The sequence below is a fragment of the Sinocyclocheilus rhinocerous genome, unplaced genomic scaffold (genome assembly GCF_001515625.1).
Source record: "Sinocyclocheilus rhinocerous isolate Xijiao unplaced genomic scaffold, SAMN03320098_v1.1 scaffold271, whole genome shotgun sequence".
NCBI classification, from domain to species: Eukaryota; Metazoa; Chordata; class Actinopteri; order Cypriniformes; family Cyprinidae; genus Sinocyclocheilus; species Sinocyclocheilus rhinocerous.
Genome location: NW_015657574.1, coordinates 579,436 through 602,363, shown reverse-complemented (window position 1 = coordinate 602,363; position 22,928 = coordinate 579,436). Strand labels below are relative to the sequence as shown.

The window sequence follows — 22,928 nt, the reverse complement described above, 5'->3', positions numbered from 1 at the left end:
GTTGTGAGTCTGATTCAAAATCAGAGCCTGAGGTAAACTAAGACTAGAAAAGCACAGAGATTCATTAAAATTACACTGCGCTAGCCATTACTGGCTCTGTAGAAAGTCTCACTTTCAAACCAAAGTTGGGAATAACATTCCAAATACTTTACTTTTCATTGAAATAAAACCCCTTAACATTTAGCCAACTTTTAAAAAGAAAATCAGACTGGAATGTACTAAAAATGCAGCAAATGATGGCATATTGGCTGCATCCAAAAAAAAAAAAGTCCCTACTATAACTACTACACTATATTATGTGAAAAGAGTAGTACATATGTCCGAAATCACAGTACTCATAAAAGATTAGGCAGAAAATACCCAGATGACCTACTTCCTGTGAGATTCTGAAGTGCCCAGTGGACACTTCACTATCCCATGAGGCCACAGGAGACGAGTTATGAATGGTGGGTCACATGATAATGACAACATGACAAATGTAGTACATCCAGAATACATTCATATTAAACACATTCACAATATAGAGAACATACTTTTTGTAATGGTTGCAAAGCACTTAACCTACTCAAAAAAAAAAATGTGATTTTGGATGCAGCCATTTTGTCACCTCTTGGTTTTTGCACCATTATTGTACTGGGGTAGCGCTACACATTGTGATACATTAGTACAAAACAACTGCACATTAAACAACAAACTGGCTGGGATTGTGCCAATGAAATCCTCATTTGCAATTTTAATAGATCTATTTAAACTTAATTGTAATAAGAAAAAGTTAAAGTTTCTCTAGGATTTAAACTTCAGACTTTTGTCACCACTATACTAAGAAGCATAACAGTATTGTCACTTATTTTATTATCTCCTCTAGGAAACCTTAGAAGCATTAATAGTCAACTTAAAAATCCTGAAAATGTGAAGTGAATTGTAGTACGTAAGCTTTGCATTATGATACGGTACTAACGGGCTAAGCCTTGGATGTTATTTACATCTAGCAATGTCGTTGTGCCCTATTTTGTTAAAGGTTAGGAGCTGAGATTACCTGGTATGCAGTAGGCAGATCTCTGCCATTGGCAGTGAATGAGACCAGGCCTGAGGCCAGATCTATGGAGCAGCCAATCTCCAGATCAGTGTTACTACGGCCTGTGGGGCCACTGACAACATCCCCAGCGCAGACCATGTAACAATTACTCCTCCTCACGCTGAATTAAAAGAGATGACAAAAAGACAACACGATTCAATCAGGGGAAATTTCCAATACGTCTAGGATATATGTTGGAGTAGAGTGAAAATAGCTGTGTGAAAACAACAGTAGTCTGAAATAATGGGTTTCTTTTGGAAGTGTGAACCAGTCTTTTGAACCGACCTCTCGTGAACACGTCCCCGCTCGTCTCCCAGCGTTACAGTGACAGTGCGAACTGTGCTGAGGCTGAAGTGCTTGCTATAGTAGTGGTAGTCTGGTGTCACCCAGCCCACCCAAACAGATGATGGATCTTGTCCAGCAAACACTCTCACAGAGTAGAAGTACTTAAGCACAAGTACATCAAAAGTCAATTGAGTACAATAATAAGGTTCTTTCATTATTCTCAATGTATAAGTCAACATTGGTTAGCATTAACAAGATGTAAAGTATTTTTACCTTTGTAATGCTGCCATAATCAATCTTGCCTCCATCATCCTTCTTGGCTCTTTGGTCCTCAGCGATCACCTCATTGATATCAGTGATCTTCCAAGGGCCAGAGTGGAATTCAACAGGCATGCTTAGACGACAGCAGACCATGTCGTCATTGCTGGTCTGGGTCCCATATGTCTTGTGTGTCACCTTTAGACATGGAGGTGTGTCCACAGTCCCATCAATTCTAGTAACCTAAATGCAAAAGGGATGCAGTTTAAAGAATCTACCCCAGTATTTTCCAAGAGAGTAAAAAGGTATAATTCACAACATCTGTTTGCACCTCAATATGGGGGTGGTCCTCTGGTGCATTAACAAACGTAGGTAGGCGTTTGCTGAACCACATGGTGACTTCTCGATTCATATTAACAGCAAAGGGTTCAAAGCCCTCCTGAAGGCCACACATAGTGTAGTACTTAAAAGTACTAGCGTCTTTTCCTAAATTCATGCGGCCAATTTGGGAAAGACCCAGGCTGCACACTGGGATGAATCCTATGGTGACAAAGGTCAGTGTGTATCAGTTCAAAGCATGTCTTAAAAATTATGGACCAATTACTTAAAAAAAATAAAATAAAAATGAATGCCTTTTTCCTTTACTTTCATTCTTATAATATGTGATTTGCCTATATAGAATATATTACAGATCCTTTGTGCTTATGATGATTATTGTCTGTTTACCATCTTCAGCTTCAAAGTCAGCAAAGCAGAGCTCAGAGCCCTTATTGGTGATTACGATCTCTCCATTCAGGGTGAATATCATGGATTTGTCCTCCATGTTGATCATGCAGCCCACCACATCTCCTTTAGTCCACGTCCTCCCAAAGAAATGACTGCCCATATGAACCCGGCGGCCCTGGGAGCGATTTTTAGAAACTATTCAAATCATGTATCATCGCTTATCGAATAAAACAATATTAGCAAGGTAATCTTGTGATAGAATATAAGATCTCACAGCAGTTAGATTCATCAGAATATACTTCTGTTTTGTTCTATATATTTTGAATGTGTTGACACAGACTGAAAATGTTTTGAACACCACTGTTTGTCTCAATAGCTTGTACCAGCATAAAACAAAAATAAAACAGTGCCAGTATCAGATAATTACCCTGTAGCCATCAAAGACAAAGGACTGGTCATCTAGTCCCAGTTCCATATCAGATCTGCATCCGGGCCGTGCCCAGCCCACCCGCATGTCACCTCCAGTGAGCGCCTCAAACTCAAAATACCACTTCCCTGTCTTTACAGCGTAGGTCTTCTCCACACGGAAGAGACGGATGGATTCAATGCACTCCTTCCCTACAATGTGAGCAGCTACAGAATGGAAAAAATGGGAAAGTTATGTACAATACACACTATAGATTTAGTCACTGAAGAGTAAAAACATTAAAACTCACTCTCTTGATCAGGTGGGTCTATAAAATATCCATATCCAACCAGAGTACGGATGGCCTCTCGAAGACTGTCTCTGTTTGATTTCTTAGTGCGTTCGTCTAATAAAGCATATGGCACTAGCCGTGGATTACGACGGTTTTTCAAATCCTTTGAATAAAATGCAAAAGAAATGATGTTACACAACTTTATGGAAAAATATAAGGACATTCAATTGACTTTTTTCACTATCATTCTTAACAGGTTTGTCAATGCACTTCAGGGAAACGGACAAATCCAATGTCATATCTAATGAACATTGAACAAGACATTGTTACCTGCTGAATACCATAGGTCCATCCTTGTTTGATGCGATCTTTGGCCCAAACATTATGAGCATTTTCAGCCAATTTATCAACTAGAACCTCTTGACCAGGTGTCAGTTTCACATCAGAAAGGTCTAGTGGTGTAGGTTTATAGCCATTTGCCATCATGTAGCTTTAATAAGGAGGATATAAATGAGAAAAGAATTAAAGGCCAAACATTTCACAGTATTAAAACTTGTCAATCAAACTTCATTTAGGCAGATTGAGAAACATTTTCATTTCGGTGTTCAATATGTGTTGGATTTACTTCTTGGGGAGTTTCATTTTTTTCAGGTCGTCTTCAGCATTTATATTGACTTGTGCAACATGGCATCCCAAAGCAAGTAGGGTCCTGAAAGAAAATAACTTTTAGAAAACTGAGGAAATTATCAGCAAAACAATATGGCCAATAATTTATGAAAGATGCGAATCGAAGTGTCAAAGACAAGTAATGCATTACAGTATTTATCAAAAGAAATGAATCTGTTCAACACCTCAATGAGCTGGTTAATGCGTTTCGATCTAAATACTGCTGAGTCTAGAGAGTCTATAGGGATGAAATGAATTTTGCAGTCACAGCTTATCAATATTTACTGACATACATTTAATTACCATAAGCATTTTAATAATAATGGCCTTATCTACAGCCCTTTATATGCACGTCATTGCGGTAATCATACCTGTCAACATTGGGGTACCAAAATACGGGAAAGGGGGGTATGGGGGGGGCGGAGTCAAAAGTAACAATTTTTATATTATATTATCATATCGAAGTTAGAAATTCAAATATTGTGACAAAATTAATTTTGTAGGGTGCCACAAGTTTGTTAAAATTTCCAAAGGGTGCCGCGACTAAAAAAAGGTTGGGAAACACTGGTCTAAACAACGAGCAGAAGGCCTTATTGAAAAATGCAAATTCATTTTCTGCCAGCAGGTGGCACATTTCGCCAGGAATATAGCCGTCTCCCGGTAACCACAGTAAACAAAGCAGCACAGCACCTGACTTTGAAACTTGCAGCGCTCCTATTTAATCAATTAAATAGCCTTTTGAAGTGTAAGCTATATCTCATTATACATGTAAATATACATTTACATGTATAATTAGTTTTTTTCACTGGAGCACCACCTGAGTCTTCTTCTCCCATTTCTACCAGTGATCATTGTTTCCATCCCGCGGTACTACCTGCGCACATATAAATAGCATCACTGGGCTGTAGGTTGCCAAGTTGAGGGGACAAATGGGTTGAAATTTGTATGCGTCGATCATGTGAGAAAGACACGTTTCATACAAGATCAGGCAACTGGACAACCTTGGAATTTGTTGTTGTGATTATTCATATAATGAGGTTTGGCCCATACAAATTACGGGAGTTTTACCAGAAGCGAATGTAGCAAACATATAAAATCACCCAGTGGGATTTTTTTTATAGAAATATAAAAAATTTTATATAAATTTTTTATAGAAAATATTTAAATGGGATGATAGCGGGATAGAATGGTAAAATACGGGAGAATCCCGGCGAAAACGGGAGGGTTGACAGGTATGGCGGTAATACTCACTTCAAAGTTTCAGTTGACATCTGCAGGTTATAATTCTTTTCTGTTTCTGGCAGTTTAGAAAAGTCAACAAGACAAGGGTGCTGTCTCTTGTTGTCATCTCGGACCTAAAAAACAGCAAATATTATCAAATTATCAGTAAATCACTGTAAAATAAATAAAATGTGATGCATTCTATATTTATAAAAGTAAAAACATTCATAGAAAACTAGCATTTAATATTTGCCTATTATTCTCTACTTCTGCTAGGAGACTGATTTCAGATTTAAAATACAGTATAGTACCAAAAAGTTTGAGGACAGCAAGATTTGTTAAATTAATAAATTTAGCAATTAATACAATTGTAAATTAATAGTTTTATTCAGCAATGATGCATCAAAATGATCAAAAGTGAGAGTAAAGACATTTATCATTTTTTTCTAAAAGATTTATATTTCATATAAATGCTGTTCTTTTGAACATTCTAATCATCAAAGAATCTTGAAAAAATTTATCAGAGTTTCCACAAAAATATTAAGTAGCACAACTGCTTTTAATATTGATAATACTAAGAAATGCTTGCTTTTCAAATTACATTTTAAAATGTAAAATCCTAGTGTTTCTACTTAGAAGTTAGAACTATTTCTGCATAGTTATTTGATTAATTAGCGAGTGAAATAATTAATCGGTGCAGTGATAGGAATGAATCAGCAAGAGCAGTGATATGATTTAAGTCAGACACTTCAAAACTTATACCGCTCTTTAATTCATGGCCCGTAAAGCTCTTTAGATTGATGTGACGAGAGAGAGAATGCTAAAGCGTTTAGGATTGAATAATGGTGGCAGAATGAAAGTAGTTTTGCTTGCCAAGCTGATCTTGTCCTGTAACCCCACATGCTCAAAACAATGCCACCTTGAGCCAGCTAAGTCTTATTAAAATCTGATTAATCAGAGACCAGCTGGGTCTCTGAAATATTTGTTCTTAATAAATGCAAAGATCCAGCCTCAGGAGTAACGGCAGCATTCAACCATAATTCATTTTTCTGGCAAGCTCTTGGACAGTATGCTGCTCATTAAGGTTGTCTTAACTACTGTGATACTGCAAAGCTCTGTCATCAGAGTGCTTTTCCATTGTGCTCTGCAATTTCTGGAGTTGCTCTCATGCAGCGATCAGTGGAAGGCATAAAACCGGATCAAAGTAGCTTCCTTTTGCCCTTACTATCTGAAAATGAGATCTGCATCCCCATCTGCTGTTGCTACTTGGGATGCTTAAATATTAATTTAAGCTGCACCCAAGGACTCTCAATTCAGGTTGACATTTTCAATTATCCTCCTCTGGATTCCTCCAGTAGTTAAAGTCGCACAGCAGAAATTATCCTGATATCAGTGCTTGTGTCATACAGAGATGATCGTGTTTCTGCTGAGAAATTCTGATCATGCTGTTTAGTATTTTTATAGTGTCCCCTTAAATGTTTTCTTACCTTGCCATACATCCAGCCAAGCTCTATTTTGTTCATGCCCCAGAGCTCATGGATGTTCTCAGCTAACTTGTCCCGCACATTTTCAAGATGTGGAGGCAGGACAATCTGGATTACAAGACAACAAAATAAGAACAACAAATGCAAAGCCTCATATATTATTTAAGATTTGAACAGCATAAATCAAATAACAGTAAAACAATTATTAAAAATTGCAAACAATATAAGAATTGTTACTTTTGTAATATTTCATTGTAAAAAAAAAAAAAACACTAAAGTAATAATAATAATAATAATTAATTAATTATAAACTATTTTAAATATTATTATTTTTATAAATAATTATAAATATTAAATATAATTATAAATAATTATAAATATTATTATTTTACAGTACAGCTGTATACTATAGCAATTAAGCTTGATTAAGCTTGGATTAATTATGCTGCCATGGCAATATAAGAATTATTACTTTTGTAATATTTCATTAAAAAATAATAATAGTAGTAACAATAATAATAATTATTATTATATAAAAATTGTAAACAAAATAAGAAATAATATTTGTCACTATAAAATAATAATTATAAATATATATTTTTTTTTTATAAATAATTATAAATAATTTATCATTAAAAATAATTATAAATGTTATTATTTTATAGTACAGCTGTATACTATAGCCATATCGCGCAATCTTTGATTAATCTTGGATTAATTATGCTGCCATGGCAGAACAGGTAGAATAGAGTGTAAAAATACAGTGAATTACATAGTGAGTTACTGATATCATCTCACCTGGCAGGTGTCAACAGGAACAGGAATGAAGGAAGCCTGGGACAGGAACTTCGTGGTGCCCAGCAGATCTCTCACTCCCTCCAGGTCTCTTTTATACTCCTTCACAGGCTCCACACGCATCTTTTCTTTGGGGAGCAGGGCTTCATAACATGGTGCATAGCCTGCTGGAGGCAGGAACTTAAAGTCTCCATGGCGTCCACCCAACAAGAAACGGACCCTTGAGAGAAAAAACATGAAAAAGCCATTTAAACTCATGATCAATTACTTGATTAATCCTAATAGCAACACTGGGTTGTCCAAAAATGTCTTGGTGCTACTTAATTTGTTTGGAGTTGGTTGAGAAGTCAAGTGAGTAATGGCCTGTCTCTGTTGATTGAACATAAAGTGCTTTAGGGCGGATACAGCGCAAAAGAAGAAAGGGTTCATTTGTCACATAGCACAACTCCTGTACAATCACTGCAGAAGTGCTACGCTCAAAGTAAAAACTGTAGAAAAACATGTTGAACGATTGCTACAGGATGTTGTCCTCATTAATATTAAAATGTATGTATGCTAAATCTAACCATATTCCTACTTGCTATTTATGTAAAACTCTTACTCCATGTAGGGTACTTTATATTAGAGAAACTCACTTGACCCCTGCTGAGAAACTGACGACGGGAAAGAAGAAGCCATCTACGTTGAAGTCTTCAAACATGCCTTGAACGGGTTGACCGTTAATTCGGAAAGACATGCTAGGGGCTCCGAGATCCAGACAGCAGCTCACAACATCGTCTGAATTCAGCAAGTGCTGGTTAATAGAGGCCACGGCCCGTGGGATTCGGCCTATCAGATGTGGAGAGAATAACAATTTAGTAGATTTTTGTGAATACCACGGTCAAACAAGAGTATCAGAAATGATTTAGATGAAGTCATGTTCATATATGCATTTTTCATAATGTCATATTAGATCAGGCAGTGAGGAACATGGGTAAAACAGCCTTAAAAGTACCTGACCACAGATGAAGCCCATCAAAACCATAGGAGTAAAGATCATCACCCACACCATTTCCTCCCCAGCCCTCTCCACCCCCAGGATAGGGGGCGTAGCCTTTGGTGGTGGCCCAGCCAACACGAAGGTGGGTGGGCTCATTGGTCACATAGTGGTCTACTTGATCGATGATCAGCTCAAAGTACCATTTCTTATACTGTGCCGAGCCCTCACTCATGCCCAGGAAGATGTTGGGTCTCATACTGTAAATAAACACAGAGATCATAAAATAAATCAAATGCATACAATTATTAGCAAAATTAGCACAAAAAATTCCATTGAGAAGGTTTGTGTGTTGACAATGACTGCCAGGTTCATTGAAAAATGTCATTTTCTTAATTCTATTTGTATTTTTGTATTGTGGTCTAGTAAAAATATAGACTGTAAAAAAAACTATGTACTCTGTTGGCAAATACTTTTTGTTTTTAAAGTCTGCATGAAATCAAAATTGACACTGTTTACTTTGTTAGCGCACATTGTTAGTCTTGAGGTAAACAATTAATCCGTGCAAGTAAATTCACAGAAAAAAAGTGTGTGTCTTGGCAATTTTTAATCAAAATCTGATTCCACTCTGGAATGGCATTCCTTCTCTGATGACGTCAGTTTAAAAGTTTTGGCAGAACATCCTTAAAGGGTTAGTTCACCCAAAAATGAAAATTCTGTCATTAATTACTCACCCTCATGTCATTTCAAACCCGTAAGACCTTCGTTCATCTTCGGAACACAAATATATTTTTGATGGAATCTGAGAGCTGTCTGACCATAGACAGCAATACAACTGAAATGTTCCCAGGTCCAGAAACGTAGCTGACTATGCAGGGTCAGATAGCTCTCAGGTTCCATCAAAAATATCTTCATTTGTGTTCCGAAGATGAACGAAGGTCTTACGGGTTTGAAACAACATGAGGGTGAGTAATTAATGACAGAATTTTCATTTTTGGGTGAACTATCCTTTTAACTACACCCTTCCAAAGGTTGGTTTACTGTAAGCGAGAGATGCTGGGAGGTGCGGTAAAATAAAAAACTGCCCTCTATTAAATATTCCATTTCAGTTGAAAATACGTCACATTACTGGAGTAAATTGGGTAGCAACTTCCAGTTTATGCAGACTTTAAGCATAAATAATAAAAAATAAATACTTGTTTATGCTAAAACAGGAAAAAGGGTCAAAAATAAAATTGTAAAATTAAATTAAATGCAATTTAATATTACAATATAAATAGAAAATAAGACATAAAAACAAGTCACACACAATTCTGCTCCTCGACTAAATCTTGTTTAAAGATGTTGACACACTACTGTTCACAAGTTTGTGGTCAGTAAGATTTTTTTAAAGAAATCAATACTTTTATTCAGCAAGGACATATTAAATTGGTATAAAAAGTGACAGTGAAAGACAAAAAAATCTAATTTAAACAAATGCTGTTCTTCTATATTAGTAAGACATTAAAGACAGGAGTAATGCTGCTGAAAATTCAGCTTTGCCATCACAGAAATAAATGACATTTTGAATACATTAAAATAGAAATTTAAGTTCAATCATGACCTCTTGGAATGATCTCTCGGAATGAATTTTACAAGCATTTATTAGTAAGCTGTAATAATATTACTTTTTGCAGTAACTAGTAGTGTAACTAATTACTAATAAGATTTCAGTAATAATATTACAGTAACCATCATAAAACAGCTTGGTTACTTAGTTACTTTTGATGCCTCTACCCCGCTGATTTAAAATCCAACAATCAAATAATTCCTAGATTTATTTTCATAATTTTCATGACTCACACATGCATGTGATGTCCCCAGTGCAGCAGGCAAGCTTGGAATATGGAAAAGTTTACATTCAGCAGATAGAAATATTGCATTATATTGATTTTGTCAAGTAAATGATCTGAACACTGTTGTGTCGGAGCAGTCTGCTCTCTATAGCTCTCGTGGTACTGTAATACACCTATTGGTCTGCACAGTCGGTCCGCGTCAAGTCGAACACACCAACTAGTTTACACCGGTTACACTCAAGAGATGTGGCTCACACATGAGGCTGTAGTGTGAATGCAATTAAATCTGTTATTACCTCTGAGTCAGAGCAGCGATCATGGAAGAGAGAACACAGGCAGACAGAGCTGGAAGCTGCTAATGCTCATCAGTACATCAGTGGAAAATGAATAGAAATTATGATTCTGTATGAGCTATGCATTTTAAAATGAACACGCACTAGTGTAAATGTAGCCTATAACAGATGTGTAAACTGAAGACTATTTGAGCTTTATTAAAACTATTTACACTGATTTATTGTGTTGGTTACATTTTGTTCCTTTGTGCAGTGGCTTTGAGTCTGTATAAACATCAACAAGCTGAAAAATAAAACCAAATTTTTTTTTTTAGATAATGTAATGTTGTTAAAATTGATTTCATAAAATTGGTATCGAAAAACATATCGTTCAGGAACCGGTATCGAAGTCAAGGTATCGGTATCGGTATTGAAAATTTTTGAACGATACCCAGCCCTAGTAACTAGTAATGAGTAAAATATTACATTCTTTGAGTAACTAGCACAACACTGTTCATGACTGAACTATATATTTATTCAAAATTGTAATAATATTTCACAATATTACTTTCACTGTTTTTAAATGAAATAAATGCTACCTTAGTTAGCATAAGAGACTTTTTCATAAACATTTCAAAAACTTACCGACCCCAAACTTTTGAACAGTAGTGTAATTTTAGTGAAAAACAAACATTGTGATTAAGAAAATTGTGTTTGTGTATGTGTGTGTGTGTGTGTGTGTGTGTGTTTTGGTTTGTCTACCTTTGGACATCATTGATCAATCGTGTCTGGAGCAGCAGGTCTCTCCTGGGAAGCAGGTGGTCACAGATGAAGTTCTGATTGGCTCTCACAGCCACACCATTGCAGACACACAGCGAACAGAGAACATCTAGAATCTGCAAGGGAGTACAGAAGGCATTTTAGTAATGCAGTTGTTTTTTTGCTTTAAACTGATTTTATACTGCACATTTTCCCTATGCACAGCTTTATAGTCTTATGCCTGCATATTCTCAAGTGCATACTTGAGAGTGTTTGCAAGCATAACATGCTGTGCAGCTCCTAGAATGTATTTACGAGTTTACATGACCCACATTTTATAAGACAGAGGAATTCTCAAGTCAAGTAGCAAGGGTCTACACCAGCAGACACCTGCCCCTTGTTAAAATGTCTGAATTTTTGCACCACGAAAACTAGGGTGACCATATGTCCTCTTTTTCCCAGACATGTCCTGGCCAGGGTTTCAAAATTGCCTAAAATGTCCAGGATTTGGCTTTGTTTTCCTATTGATGTCCTCTACAGTCTTCGTGCAGTATATTATATACACATATTTGCATTGCTTTGACCGTTCTTTGTAGATCCCACCTTCTCAAATCATGATTGGTCGATTATGTACTGACTTATGTTTTCAGTCAGTACCTTTAGCAATAGGAAAACAATAGGAAAACAAAGCCAAACCCTAGTCATTTTATGCAGTTTAGAAATTCTGTCCAGGAAAAAGAGCACAAATGGTCATATTACCTAAAATCCTTGTGAAGTATTAGCAAATTTTTGATCATATGAAGTTACACTACCTTTCAAACGTTTGAGGTCAGGAAAATTTAACTAATCAAAAGGTAAAGACATTTCTAATGTTACAAAAAAATTCTGTTTCTAGAATGATTTCTGAAGGATCTTGTGACACTGAAGACTGGAATAAAGGCTGCTGATTCAGCTTTGCCACAACAGAAATAATTAAAATTTAAAATGCATTAAAATAGAAAACAGTTTTAATGTATTTTTTGAAATAAAACAAATGCAGCCTTGGTGAGCATAAGAGACTTGTTTCAAAAACATTACAAATCTTACCAACCGTCGAGTTTTGAACGGTAGTCTGCATCTCCCCATAATACAGAAATATACAGATTTACACTAAATGGAAGATAGATATAAGGCTTTATATACAGAACTGGAAAAAAAATGCATTTTCAGCTCTTCATATAATATTTATAGTATTCAGGGTGGCAGGTATTAGTTTCCATCTTAAGGCTTTGGATGGTCAGCAACATCCTTTATATTCCACACTCATCTGTGTTTGTGTGTGTGTGTGTGTGTGTGTGTGTGTGTGTGTGTAGAAACAGCAAATGCTGACCTTGTGGTTGCGTCCATGCTTGTACAGCAGAGAAATAATGGATTTGATGTGGGCCTTCTGGATGATGTTCAGAGATTCTGGACTCTCGATAAGGATACAATGAAGCACCTCTAAAATGCCTGTATAGAATTGCTTTATTAATATTGCATCGCAGTAAACACAAGGAATGATAAAGGCATTATATAATCAGATTGCAGAGAGTTGTTTAAGCAAATTACTATAGATTTTTTAATGAAAATTATCTACTGCTCCTATGCTGCTATGAATCTGTAATACTGCTGTGACACAGAGCTTGAGCTAAAATCATTGATCTGTGCAGATGATGATGGTTGATCGCTCAGTTTATGTCTACGTAAGACAGACTGGTTAATGTATAACGCCTCTGTAATCAGTGCTAATGTATGTGTCCGATTTGACGTATAGTGGTATTTACCTGATGAGGACTCCAATCGCTCTAGCTTGCTGACCAGCCAATCCAGCTTGCGAGAGAACTGTGTGCAGTTGGTCCTGTTGCCTCGAATCAGAGCGGCTAATGGACAAAAATCAATGGCAATCAGCTCAATGTTACACCGTTATTCTTACATACCTCACACTAACACCTGCAAATCCCTTTCGCTATCCTTCACACAAGGTTTCCCACCTAAGTTGTGATATTCTGAAATAAATGCACCTCCGGTGTGAGAAAAATACTAAATGGGAGTAACCTTAAACTAGACTGTATTTCAGAGAGCAATCAATCAAACTCAAGCCCAGAGCTAAAGGCACTTTGTGGAGAGATTGTCTAGGCAGTTTTGAAGCCCAAACACCCAGAGAAGAGATGATTCCTGAGGCAGCAAACGCATCCGTATGGAGATGTTAAAAACTGTCTGTTGTCACCAGCATAATGTATCTTGCTACTGTTGCCAGACAGACTCAGCACGGCACCTCTCGCGGGTGACCTCAAAATTCAGAACGAGCCTCGATGGGGGCTCTGATAAATGCCGAGCCAGTCAAGGTGAACCGAGGAGAGCGTTCACACTCACTGGATCCTTATGCGATGTTAACATTTCAAACAAAATTTATCGCCCCAAAGCCAGTGTTTTTTGAATGGGTCTGTGGTTAAAACAAGCTCAATATATTTTCATATTTTAGTCTACAATATCAAATATATCAGAAATACCCACTCATGATTTTTACCATTTTTACATCTCTAACAACTGGCTAAATGGGACTACAGAGGATGTCAGGAACATAAAGAGCCAGATTTACTAAAAAGGGCAAATTAGCATTAGAGCGCAATTCCATAAAATCCTGACAGTACTATTTTAACGCCAAAAGACGGTTTGCGCTGGTGCAAGCTGTTAGTAAATCTGGCCCTAAACATCATCACGTCAAACAGGAAAACTAATCTACACTTTTACAGCCTTGTGCTTATAATCGCATTCAAGCAAACTATTCCAACAAAAATTTCCAGCCTCTAGATTTTAAAATAGCGTTGTCACAAACGTAATGGTGGTGACATTAAAATAATGCATATGTGGTGTAGTTTGTTTATAGCCTAACTTTAACTTTTTACTGTTAGTTTTTAGGCTTTAAAGGTCAAGTGTTCATTTGCGAAGATTATCTTGATGACCAAAACAAGTAAGAAATATAAACTTTTTTGTCTCACAGAGTTTATTTTCTGCAATAATCCAAAAGCCAATGAAAAAATCATATTGGCTTTTTGTCAAGGGAACCAGGATGATGCTAACTTTTGTGTTGGTTTCTGCAGCACTCTATATATAGAAGTAGTATTTAAAAAATGCTTCAGGAGAAAAACTGAAACAGTAGCAGAAATGAAATGGTCTTCATATAAGATTTCTAAAGCAATTTTGCTTCGATCTGAACTTTTAATATCTTGAACAAGGTCCTCTTTTTCTAACTGTACGTTTGCCCTCCATAAATCAGGCTGGGAGTCAACAACAAGGTGATAAAAGAATAGAATAGCTGTTTAACTGCCTCTAATAACTGTCATGTCTCTCCATCATCACCCTCGGTGAACAGCTGAAGGCTGCAGACATGTGATTGCATTCTTACCCAGAAGCTCATAGAGGAGGTTGAGAATGTCCTTCCAGGCCTCTCCGGCCTCCTCGCCTGCTAACTCCTCAAACTCAGCGGCACTGTTGTACACGTTTAGACGATCGATGCAGTGTGAGACCAGGGTTAGCATTCCCTAAAATAATCATAATAAGTGTCAGCCTGTACATTTGCATGTATTATCATGAGCAGGGGCGATTCTAGGATTTTCATTTTAAGGGGGCTCAGCCCCCAATGCACACCTGTTTACTGTACACACAAAATTTTACTGTTTGCATTTCTAGTACAACCCTCTTTCCTTAGCTTAAGTATGCAAACCTCTCTGCCACATGCACTGGAATATGTATTACATTGTAAGTTAAATTTTCAAATGAAAATGGCAACATGATTGTTTTATAAAGTATGCGTTCATATGTGCTTCATTTTCACTGGAGGAAACAGCTGTGGTGTGATGTGGGACACCCCTGATCGCAGTGAAAACTTTACAGTATAGATGTGGAACCGATTGCTCCCCCATGATATTTTCTAAACCGTTTTTATGTCGAATTCGTGTACAGTTTATGGAGCTAATAGCAAAATTTTTAGGGGTGGCTGAGTAGCCATTTTAGGTGGGCTATAGCCCATGAACATGAGTCTAACATGACACATTTGAGCTGTATTTAACCTCTTCTTTGAAGAGATCTTGGCGCTTGATGAGAGATCGGAGCTGCCTCTGTTTCTCCTCATGTTCGAGCTCAGAGTCAGGCTGCTGGAAGTACACGATGAGGTCCTCTAGTGTCTGCAGCACTTCACACACAGGCAGTGTCACCTCTGTAGTCTTCTCCCCATTCAAACCATCCAGACCCCTGAGACAAAGAAAATTATATTCAAATTAGAAATATTTATTTCAATAATTATTTGATGCTTTTAAATATTTTAATACTAAACATCAGAAATGTAATAATGCATTAAATTGCACTAAATATACTTAAAGTGGTTCCAATTTAACACAATTTCAATATATTAAATATATTACAAATAGATTAAAATCCAACTTAAACATATCTTGAAATATACTTAAAGTTGTTTCAAAATAATACATTTAATATGCACTTAGTATAGTATAATTTAAATATAGTAAGTATGTCTGAAAAAGCACAATTTAAATATATTTCTTTTTCACCTGGGTAGTCTTGCAGTGTTCTTGTTCCAAATGGCACTCGCTTACGATGGGACGAACGTTTGTATTGTACTAGGCTGCATTTGAGCCTTTGGGTCTGCTGTACCTGATGAACTGAGTGAAGAGGCGAGTGGTATTACGAATGATGCGAGCCGCCCGGGACTCCTCGTGCTGGCAAAGCTGCAGAGTCAGCCCGTCATCCATATGGCCCTCAAGAGACAGGACAGCCTGCATACATCGTAAATGTACATTAACACTCACTGCAAGTATAACAGCTGACTTGGAACTGATCTCGAACCATAAAAGTTTTCATTGAATTTCAGAGTATTAATATTTGTAATATTTCTGCTTAATAATGAACATCTGACCTAGACATTATTGCAGAATCTGAATTAATTTTTTATTTTACCTTGTAATTTTGTTTATTTTTTTATGTTTTAATTCAATCTTGCATTGCAGATTTTAAATTTGAACCCAGAATTTTGTACACCACAGTATATCAGATTATGCCAGTCACTCTGCTCTGCAGATACTGTACCTGTATCAGCACTGGCCATTTTAAATCCCACATCGATCCACCACCAATGTTGCTATAATACACTACTGTTCAAAAGTTTGAAGTCGATAAGATTTTTAAAAAGTATCTTATGTTTATCAATATCGTATTTATTTGAAAAAATATTTTGGTAAAATAGCAATATTATGAGATATTATCACAAATTTACCTATCTGTTTTATATTTTAATATACTTAAAAATGTAATTCACTCCTGTGATGGCAAAGCTGAATTTTCAGCAGCCTTCAGTGTCACATGATCCTTCAGAAAATATTCTAATATGCTGATTTAATGGTCAATAAACTTTTCTTATTATTAACAATTTTGAAAATATTGCTTAATATTTTGTGATTAATGCACATCCTAAAAGTGTCCTTCTCAACGATTGCTATGTTTATCAGTTCTTCTCTATAGCAATTGGACAGATTGTCTTTGGGTTTTATCTTCAACTTGGCACCTCCTCCTCACATAAATGGCAGAGTCTGTCCAGCAGACTTCATGAGCTACAAAAAATGAAAGAGTGGTTCAATATTTTCAAAGTAAAAATCGAATCGAGTGTCACCAAAGTTATGACTTTGGCTGCCTGGGCTGTGCGTAAAGCTGGCATGCTTTTTCTGGCCTTTAGCCCAGCCTTAAGCTGCATACCACAGCGCTGGAAAGATGTGCAGTCCATGTGAACGTGTAATCCTGACCACTCCCCAAAAACACACTGTCACCATGCCTACCTCATTATCACATTTAAACCATGGCCTCGTATATCCTACATTCTACAGTACACAGAAGCCACTGTGGTTAAGCTTGAGCCAACATTAGACCATCCTGTGAGCCCCATAATCTTTAACGGGATCATAACTTACAGCACATGATGTCATTAAAGATGTACGTGCCATTCAAAGTTGTTGTAATCATGTAATCATGACCACAAGGACACTATCTCTTACCCTTCTCTTCAGTGGTCCCAGGCGAGAAGATTTGGCATCAGGCGCCTGGTAGGACAACCACAGGCCCGTGGACACATGAATGATGAAGCAGACGGAATCGCCGTATTTGATCTCTGCGACCCCCATACCATCAATATCACGCTTTGGGCCAGAGTCAATCTTTTCCTGCGAAGGGAAAGACAAATCGCATGAGTCCTGCCTTTGCTGTGCCAACTATTGTCATCTGTTCAGTTTGGACAGTCACAGTCAATAATTTTGTGAGCCTATTTTAAGTGTTATTGAGATAAAATAGACAGTAGGACAGCTGGGTTTGTGACCTCTCAGCTTTTTGCAGCAGAGCAGGGCTAATGAAACTCCAATAAACAGTAATAATGCACTGCGGATTAGTAATTGAGAAACAGATGTAGCAATTACAGACTCCAAGCACTGACTAGCAGGGCTACAATCTAATCAAGCCAATTTGTCCAACTGCTGATGCGGTGTAGCTCTGAAAGTCATTGATTCATCTGATTTACTTATTTTTTAATTAAATTTAAGGAATGTTACTGGTTCAGTACAAGTTAAGCTGAGTCATAATGTTGATTAGCAAAAAAAAAAATTGAAAGTAAAAATCAGGAAGAGGCATTTACAGTGGACATTTTTTTGGGGAAATTTAACAACAAAATGTTTGATTGTGCTAAAGTGGAACTAAGTATAATTCAGGTACACTTTAAATAACTTGCATTTAAAGACCGATATTATTCAAAGATCATACAATCCTAATCAGTAGTGACATTAAAACACATTTTAGGTTTAATAATAAGAAATATGCATTGTGCACAAGTAGCACTCCAAATAAAGCTGAATTATAATTTTTTTTGCAGTAAGTCTCGAGCAGTAAATATGTTAATAGATTTGAACTATACTTAGTATGAAATAAATGTATTTTATATATATTACTTTTTTACTAGGGTATAATTTCATAAAATATTAAAACTGGATGCAACATTATACAGAAAACGTAAGAATTTGTGTTAACACATACACTATACTGTGTCTCCACTATTGAAACAGTGGGTACTTTAACGTTTACTAATGGCCCATTCACTTCAGTGTAACCCAATCAAAATAAGTTGTGGTAATCAACATTATGCTGCAAATGCTGTCGGTTGAGTTTAACTTATATTTCTTTAATCTGTGGACAACTTTAAAATAAATGGATCAAACCTTGCTTGACCGGAAACAGAAGGCTGTTGCAGTGGTGTCAGACTTCTCTCTGTCCAGCAGTATCAGGCCATTGTCCTCTGTCTGGCCCAGGTAGTGACCGGTGGAGAGATGGCGTAGGCGGAAGGGCTGACCCCATCTGATGTGACTCCCGCTCCAGCTACAATTCAAGAAAAAGACTCCCCTGTGAGTATGCATCTTTTTCATTTTCCACACAATCCATTAAATATGAGTTGTTAACCATTTTAATGCTTAAACAATTGATAGGCCTTTGCAGAAGATTAGGAAACTTTTCAATTTTCTAACAGTCATGGATTAGATGCACTGCTCACTGACCTGACTTTGAACTACCCTTTTGGGCATAATTGGAAAAGACAGAGGAGGAACAACAAGTCTGGGTCATCAAAAATTTATTGCAACCCAAAGGGTGTGTGTGTGTGTGTGTGTGTGTGTGTGTGTGTGCATGCACAAAAGAAGATAAGTAAGTGTTTGATTTCACCTTATCCGAAGAGGCTCCAGTCTCCATAAAGACCTAGCCTTGGACCCTCCTTTGCCGGTCTCATAGTTCACCACTCTATAGGAAATAATGTCATAATGTCATGTCATATCAATAGATCGATTCATCGATCGATAGATAGAACGATTGATAGAACGATAGATAGAACGATAGAACGACAGACAGACAGACAGATGATAGAACGATAGATAGAACGATAGAACGATAGATAGATAGACAGAACGACAGATAGACAGACAGACAGATAGATAGACAGACAGACAGACAGACAGACAGACAGATAGATAGATAGATAGATAGATAGATAGAGAATTCTTTAGATAGATAGATAGACAGATAGATAGAGAATTCTTTAGATAGATAGATTGATTCACCTCTGTTGCTCTTGGCTTTGCTCGGATCCTGGTATGGTGAGGCTCTCGTCGTGCCCATGGAACAAGCGTATCACATGCCCACCCAGAAGAAATCCTACAGAGACAAGGGAACAGTGAGACAATTCCTAATATCAATTGTGCTCTTAAAACTAGTACAGCAAGACAAAAGTAATACATTTTGATTTTTGAACTCACCCACTTCCATGTTGCTTCTGGAGCAGGTAGGTTGAACATTCCACAGTGTTTGCATGAATGAAGCATCCACTTGAATACTTCCATTGGAGATGGAGAGGTGCTACAAAAGAGGGAAAGACACAAGTGTTTTACCAAACTACCTATGCATGTGTGTTTTCGATTGAATAAACTTGTAGAATCTAAAAAAGAGGAAGGCAGTGAGTGAGGGAGACTGAGGAAAAGAGATACTGGAATGTGGCCTTGATGCTGCCAGCCTGTCTGTGTTGTCAGCAGCTGAGTTACAAATCTGTTTTTAAAAGATTACTGTCTAGAAAACACAAACAGCGACTGTCTTTCCCATGACTACAAACACTAACTCTCTGCATGAGCAGCTCTGCAACCCATTCCAAGAGACTTCAGTTAATTCATAGTTAGTACAAAGCGGCAAATCAGCATTTTAGAATGAATTCTGAAGGATCGTGTGGCACTAAAGACAGGAGTAAAGGATGCTGAATATTCAGCCTTAACATCACAGGAATAAACAACATTTTAAAATGTATTAAAATAGAAAAGAGCTATTTGAAATTGTTGTGCACATTAGTATATTTCATAACAACACAAACAATTTTGTTGGGGTTAAAACCTTTATTAGGTTACCCATGATTTGCACCTGATCAGTCAGATATAATCCTATATTTCTGAAACGTTGGCATTTTTGTCTCTCTCTTTTGTGTCCATTCTCCTCCTGTACATCTAGAGGAACTCAGCACTCTGTTGGAAGGCTGCGCACGTCACCATGACAACTTACTTGATTAAACCTGATGGTCTCCCTCTGTATGAAAGAGGTATATTAACTGTCAGCACATCTGGTGAAGCCATCTTGCCAGACACAAATGAAATTACAATGAGAAATTATGGAAGAATTTTTTCTTTTCGGTTTTCTTTTTTTTTCTAGAGACTACCAGTCTATGTACTATTTGCATTGCCCTTAACTGTCACCAACGCTTGGCGCTCTTTTTTTGTTGTCCTTTTTCTCTATCAAATCTTTTAGTAATCATCATAAATTATATATAATTTGAAAGCTTAGAACCCCAAGATTCATCCTGTGAAAATCATATCGGACATTGCGTTACCATGGAAATGGTACTTTAAAATCTTTTGGCGGTCTCCTCCCCCTTAGTGGGCGGTGTCAAGTGTCATATTACAAAATGTATTATGGTCTTTTAGAATCAATCCTTTTTATAATCTTGACAAAAAATAGTTTTTGATAGAAGTAATACTGACAGAGAAATCTAGACATTTGTGACAGAAAAATGCATAAAACAAATTCAATGGAGTTTGGATGGCACCGGGTGGCTGTTTGTGGTATAACGCTCTAAATAAAATCCATATTTTGAGATAGAAGTAATATTGACAGAGAAATCTAGATATTTGTGACAGAAAAATGCATTCAAAAAAATCAATGGAGTTTGGATGGCATCCGGTGGCTGTTTGTGGTATAACGCCTTAAATAAAATCTCACAGGAACCTCAATTTTTTTCATATCAACTTCAAATTTGGAACATAAATTATTTAGACATAAGGCTTTAATTTTATACCAATTTTAGAGTAAAACCTGTTATGTAAAATATTTATTATATATAAAATAAAATAAAATTAGTATAGTGCATTTTCTTTACAGTAAATTTAAATTTCTATAACTTTTTGATAATTTAATTTTTATTTTTTTTTAAATCCACTTTTGCAATAATCTGCTGATTTTCTTCTTTAAAAAGAGACCAACCTTAGGTCTGTATTCCAAAGTGTCCATAAATTACAACAATTTAAGTTTGGATAGTGCACTTTTATGCCTATTTTAAAAAATGGGGGGTGACAGTTAAGGGGTTAATGTTTAAAGTTTAACATTATCCATTAAACGAATAGATCAGCCAAAATTTTCCACACAATGGCAGCTTGTAAAGACTATACCTGTCAAGCTCCCAAAAGTACGAAAAACCCATTAAATGTTAATAAACAACATTAAAAAAAAAACTAACACACTATTTGTGAATTCTGGATGAGAGAAATTCAGTCTTTTACTTACACAAAGATATCATATGACTTCAGAAGACTTGGAATATACTGTAGCACATGAGTTGGATGGACTGTTTATACTGTTTTAGTGGAGCTTGAAAGACATGCTCACTATGACTTGGTATTGTAATGAAATTGCTGCATTGCACACACCAGGTACTCACCAGGTACCTCTCAGAGGACACGCTGACCAAGATGAGGTCATCTCCAATGCGCACCTTCTCACCCTCTGACCTCTGCTTGGATGCCGGGTGAATTGTCCACCAACAAGCTTCCCCTTTGATAGTACAAATCATCAGTTAGAGGAAACTCATCAAATGTGAATAAAGAGTAAGGCTGTGCAATATATCGAAATTATCGAAATATCGCAAATGTACATATCGCAATATGCATATCGCTACAGCTTGCAATATTTGGGGCCATGAACAAAAGACAAAGAGAAAATCACTCACTGCTCTTACCTAAATAACTTTTGTAGCTTAAATAAAAATCAGTGCATATTGAATTCAAAGAGTAAATACTAAGCTGTGTTTTATTTTGCCTTTTTATTATTCAGTTCCTAAACTCATGTTAAAATGATTACACTAATGTTAAAATGACATTTTTAGGTAATGCTCGAGTAAAACACATACCGTTCACTTTCAGAAGTTATTGTAGAGGTGCTTTCTTATTAGAATCAGAATCAGAATGAGCTTTATTCACCATGTAAATGTGCGCAAACACAAGGAATTTGTTGTGGTTTTACAGGAACTCTTGGTACATACATACATACAAATAACCATATAAGATAGTTATAGAAGTTCACAGAACTGACTCAGCAACAGCGGAGTGAAACTGTTTCATCTGAGCATGTGGCACTTTAAGCATTATCGTATCGCATATCGAATATCGCATTATTTAATGAGTTATCGCACATCGCATTTTTCTTCAATATCGCACAGCCCTAATAAAGAGACAGATTATCAATGTCCAACAGCTGTTACTAATTCAATCAACCTTTGACCTTGATGAACTGAGATCACCTATAACACCTTTCTGGTGTTAACAAACTTAGATGTTGATACTGATATTCATGTTCCTATATTCTGAGTGACACAATACACAAAAATAGTAAGATATCTACGTTTAATTTTGGACCTCTTTTTAAAGCTTGGGAGTAGTCCTAGCACTGCATCTGTTACCTACGGTTCAAATGTCACAGTCGGGAAGAGGCCTGAAAGGGATAATTCATTCAAAAATGAAAAATGTGTCATTTTTTTTTATTGATGTAGTCCCATGAAGCAGACCTATACAGAGCATTTCATATTTTAAATGTGATGTTTTTCAGTTATGCTATTGTTAACTATTATTATTATTATTATTTTGTTAATTGGAAAAAAAAAAATAAAAAAAAATAAAAATAAAAAAAATTTAATTTAATAAAATTAAAAAAATTAAAAAATAAATAAAATAAAATA

General features: G+C 36.4%; 1 protein-coding gene across 1 annotated transcript in view; it reads right to left on the bottom strand.

Moving 5' to 3' along the window:
* ryr3 (ryanodine receptor 3) overlaps positions 1–22,928 on the bottom strand; it is a 91,478-nt gene that overhangs the window by 44,111 nt on the left and 24,439 nt on the right. The window contains exons 7-32 of the mRNA XM_016529249.1: positions 21,636–21,748; positions 19,420–19,519; positions 19,225–19,318; positions 18,833–18,907; positions 18,337–18,493; positions 17,131–17,295; positions 15,740–15,861; positions 15,139–15,319; positions 14,475–14,610; positions 12,853–12,948; positions 12,420–12,538; positions 11,054–11,187; positions 8,203–8,444; positions 7,844–8,036; positions 7,212–7,428; positions 6,417–6,521; positions 4,960–5,063; positions 3,668–3,751; positions 3,373–3,532; positions 3,061–3,205; positions 2,772–2,977; positions 2,345–2,519; positions 1,950–2,158; positions 1,634–1,861; positions 1,361–1,521; positions 1,037–1,196 (exon numbers count right to left, since the gene is read on the bottom strand). Of these exons, the coding sequence (XP_016384735.1) occupies positions 1,037–1,196; positions 1,361–1,521; positions 1,634–1,861; positions 1,950–2,158; positions 2,345–2,519; positions 2,772–2,977; positions 3,061–3,205; positions 3,373–3,532; positions 3,668–3,751; positions 4,960–5,063; positions 6,417–6,521; positions 7,212–7,428; positions 7,844–8,036; positions 8,203–8,444; positions 11,054–11,187; positions 12,420–12,538; positions 12,853–12,948; positions 14,475–14,610; positions 15,139–15,319; positions 15,740–15,861; positions 17,131–17,295; positions 18,337–18,493; positions 18,833–18,907; positions 19,225–19,318; positions 19,420–19,519; positions 21,636–21,748 (3,881 nt within the window). The remainder of the gene's footprint in view (positions 1–1,036; positions 1,197–1,360; positions 1,522–1,633; positions 1,862–1,949; positions 2,159–2,344; positions 2,520–2,771; positions 2,978–3,060; positions 3,206–3,372; positions 3,533–3,667; positions 3,752–4,959; positions 5,064–6,416; positions 6,522–7,211; positions 7,429–7,843; positions 8,037–8,202; positions 8,445–11,053; positions 11,188–12,419; positions 12,539–12,852; positions 12,949–14,474; positions 14,611–15,138; positions 15,320–15,739; positions 15,862–17,130; positions 17,296–18,336; positions 18,494–18,832; positions 18,908–19,224; positions 19,319–19,419; positions 19,520–21,635; positions 21,749–22,928) is intronic.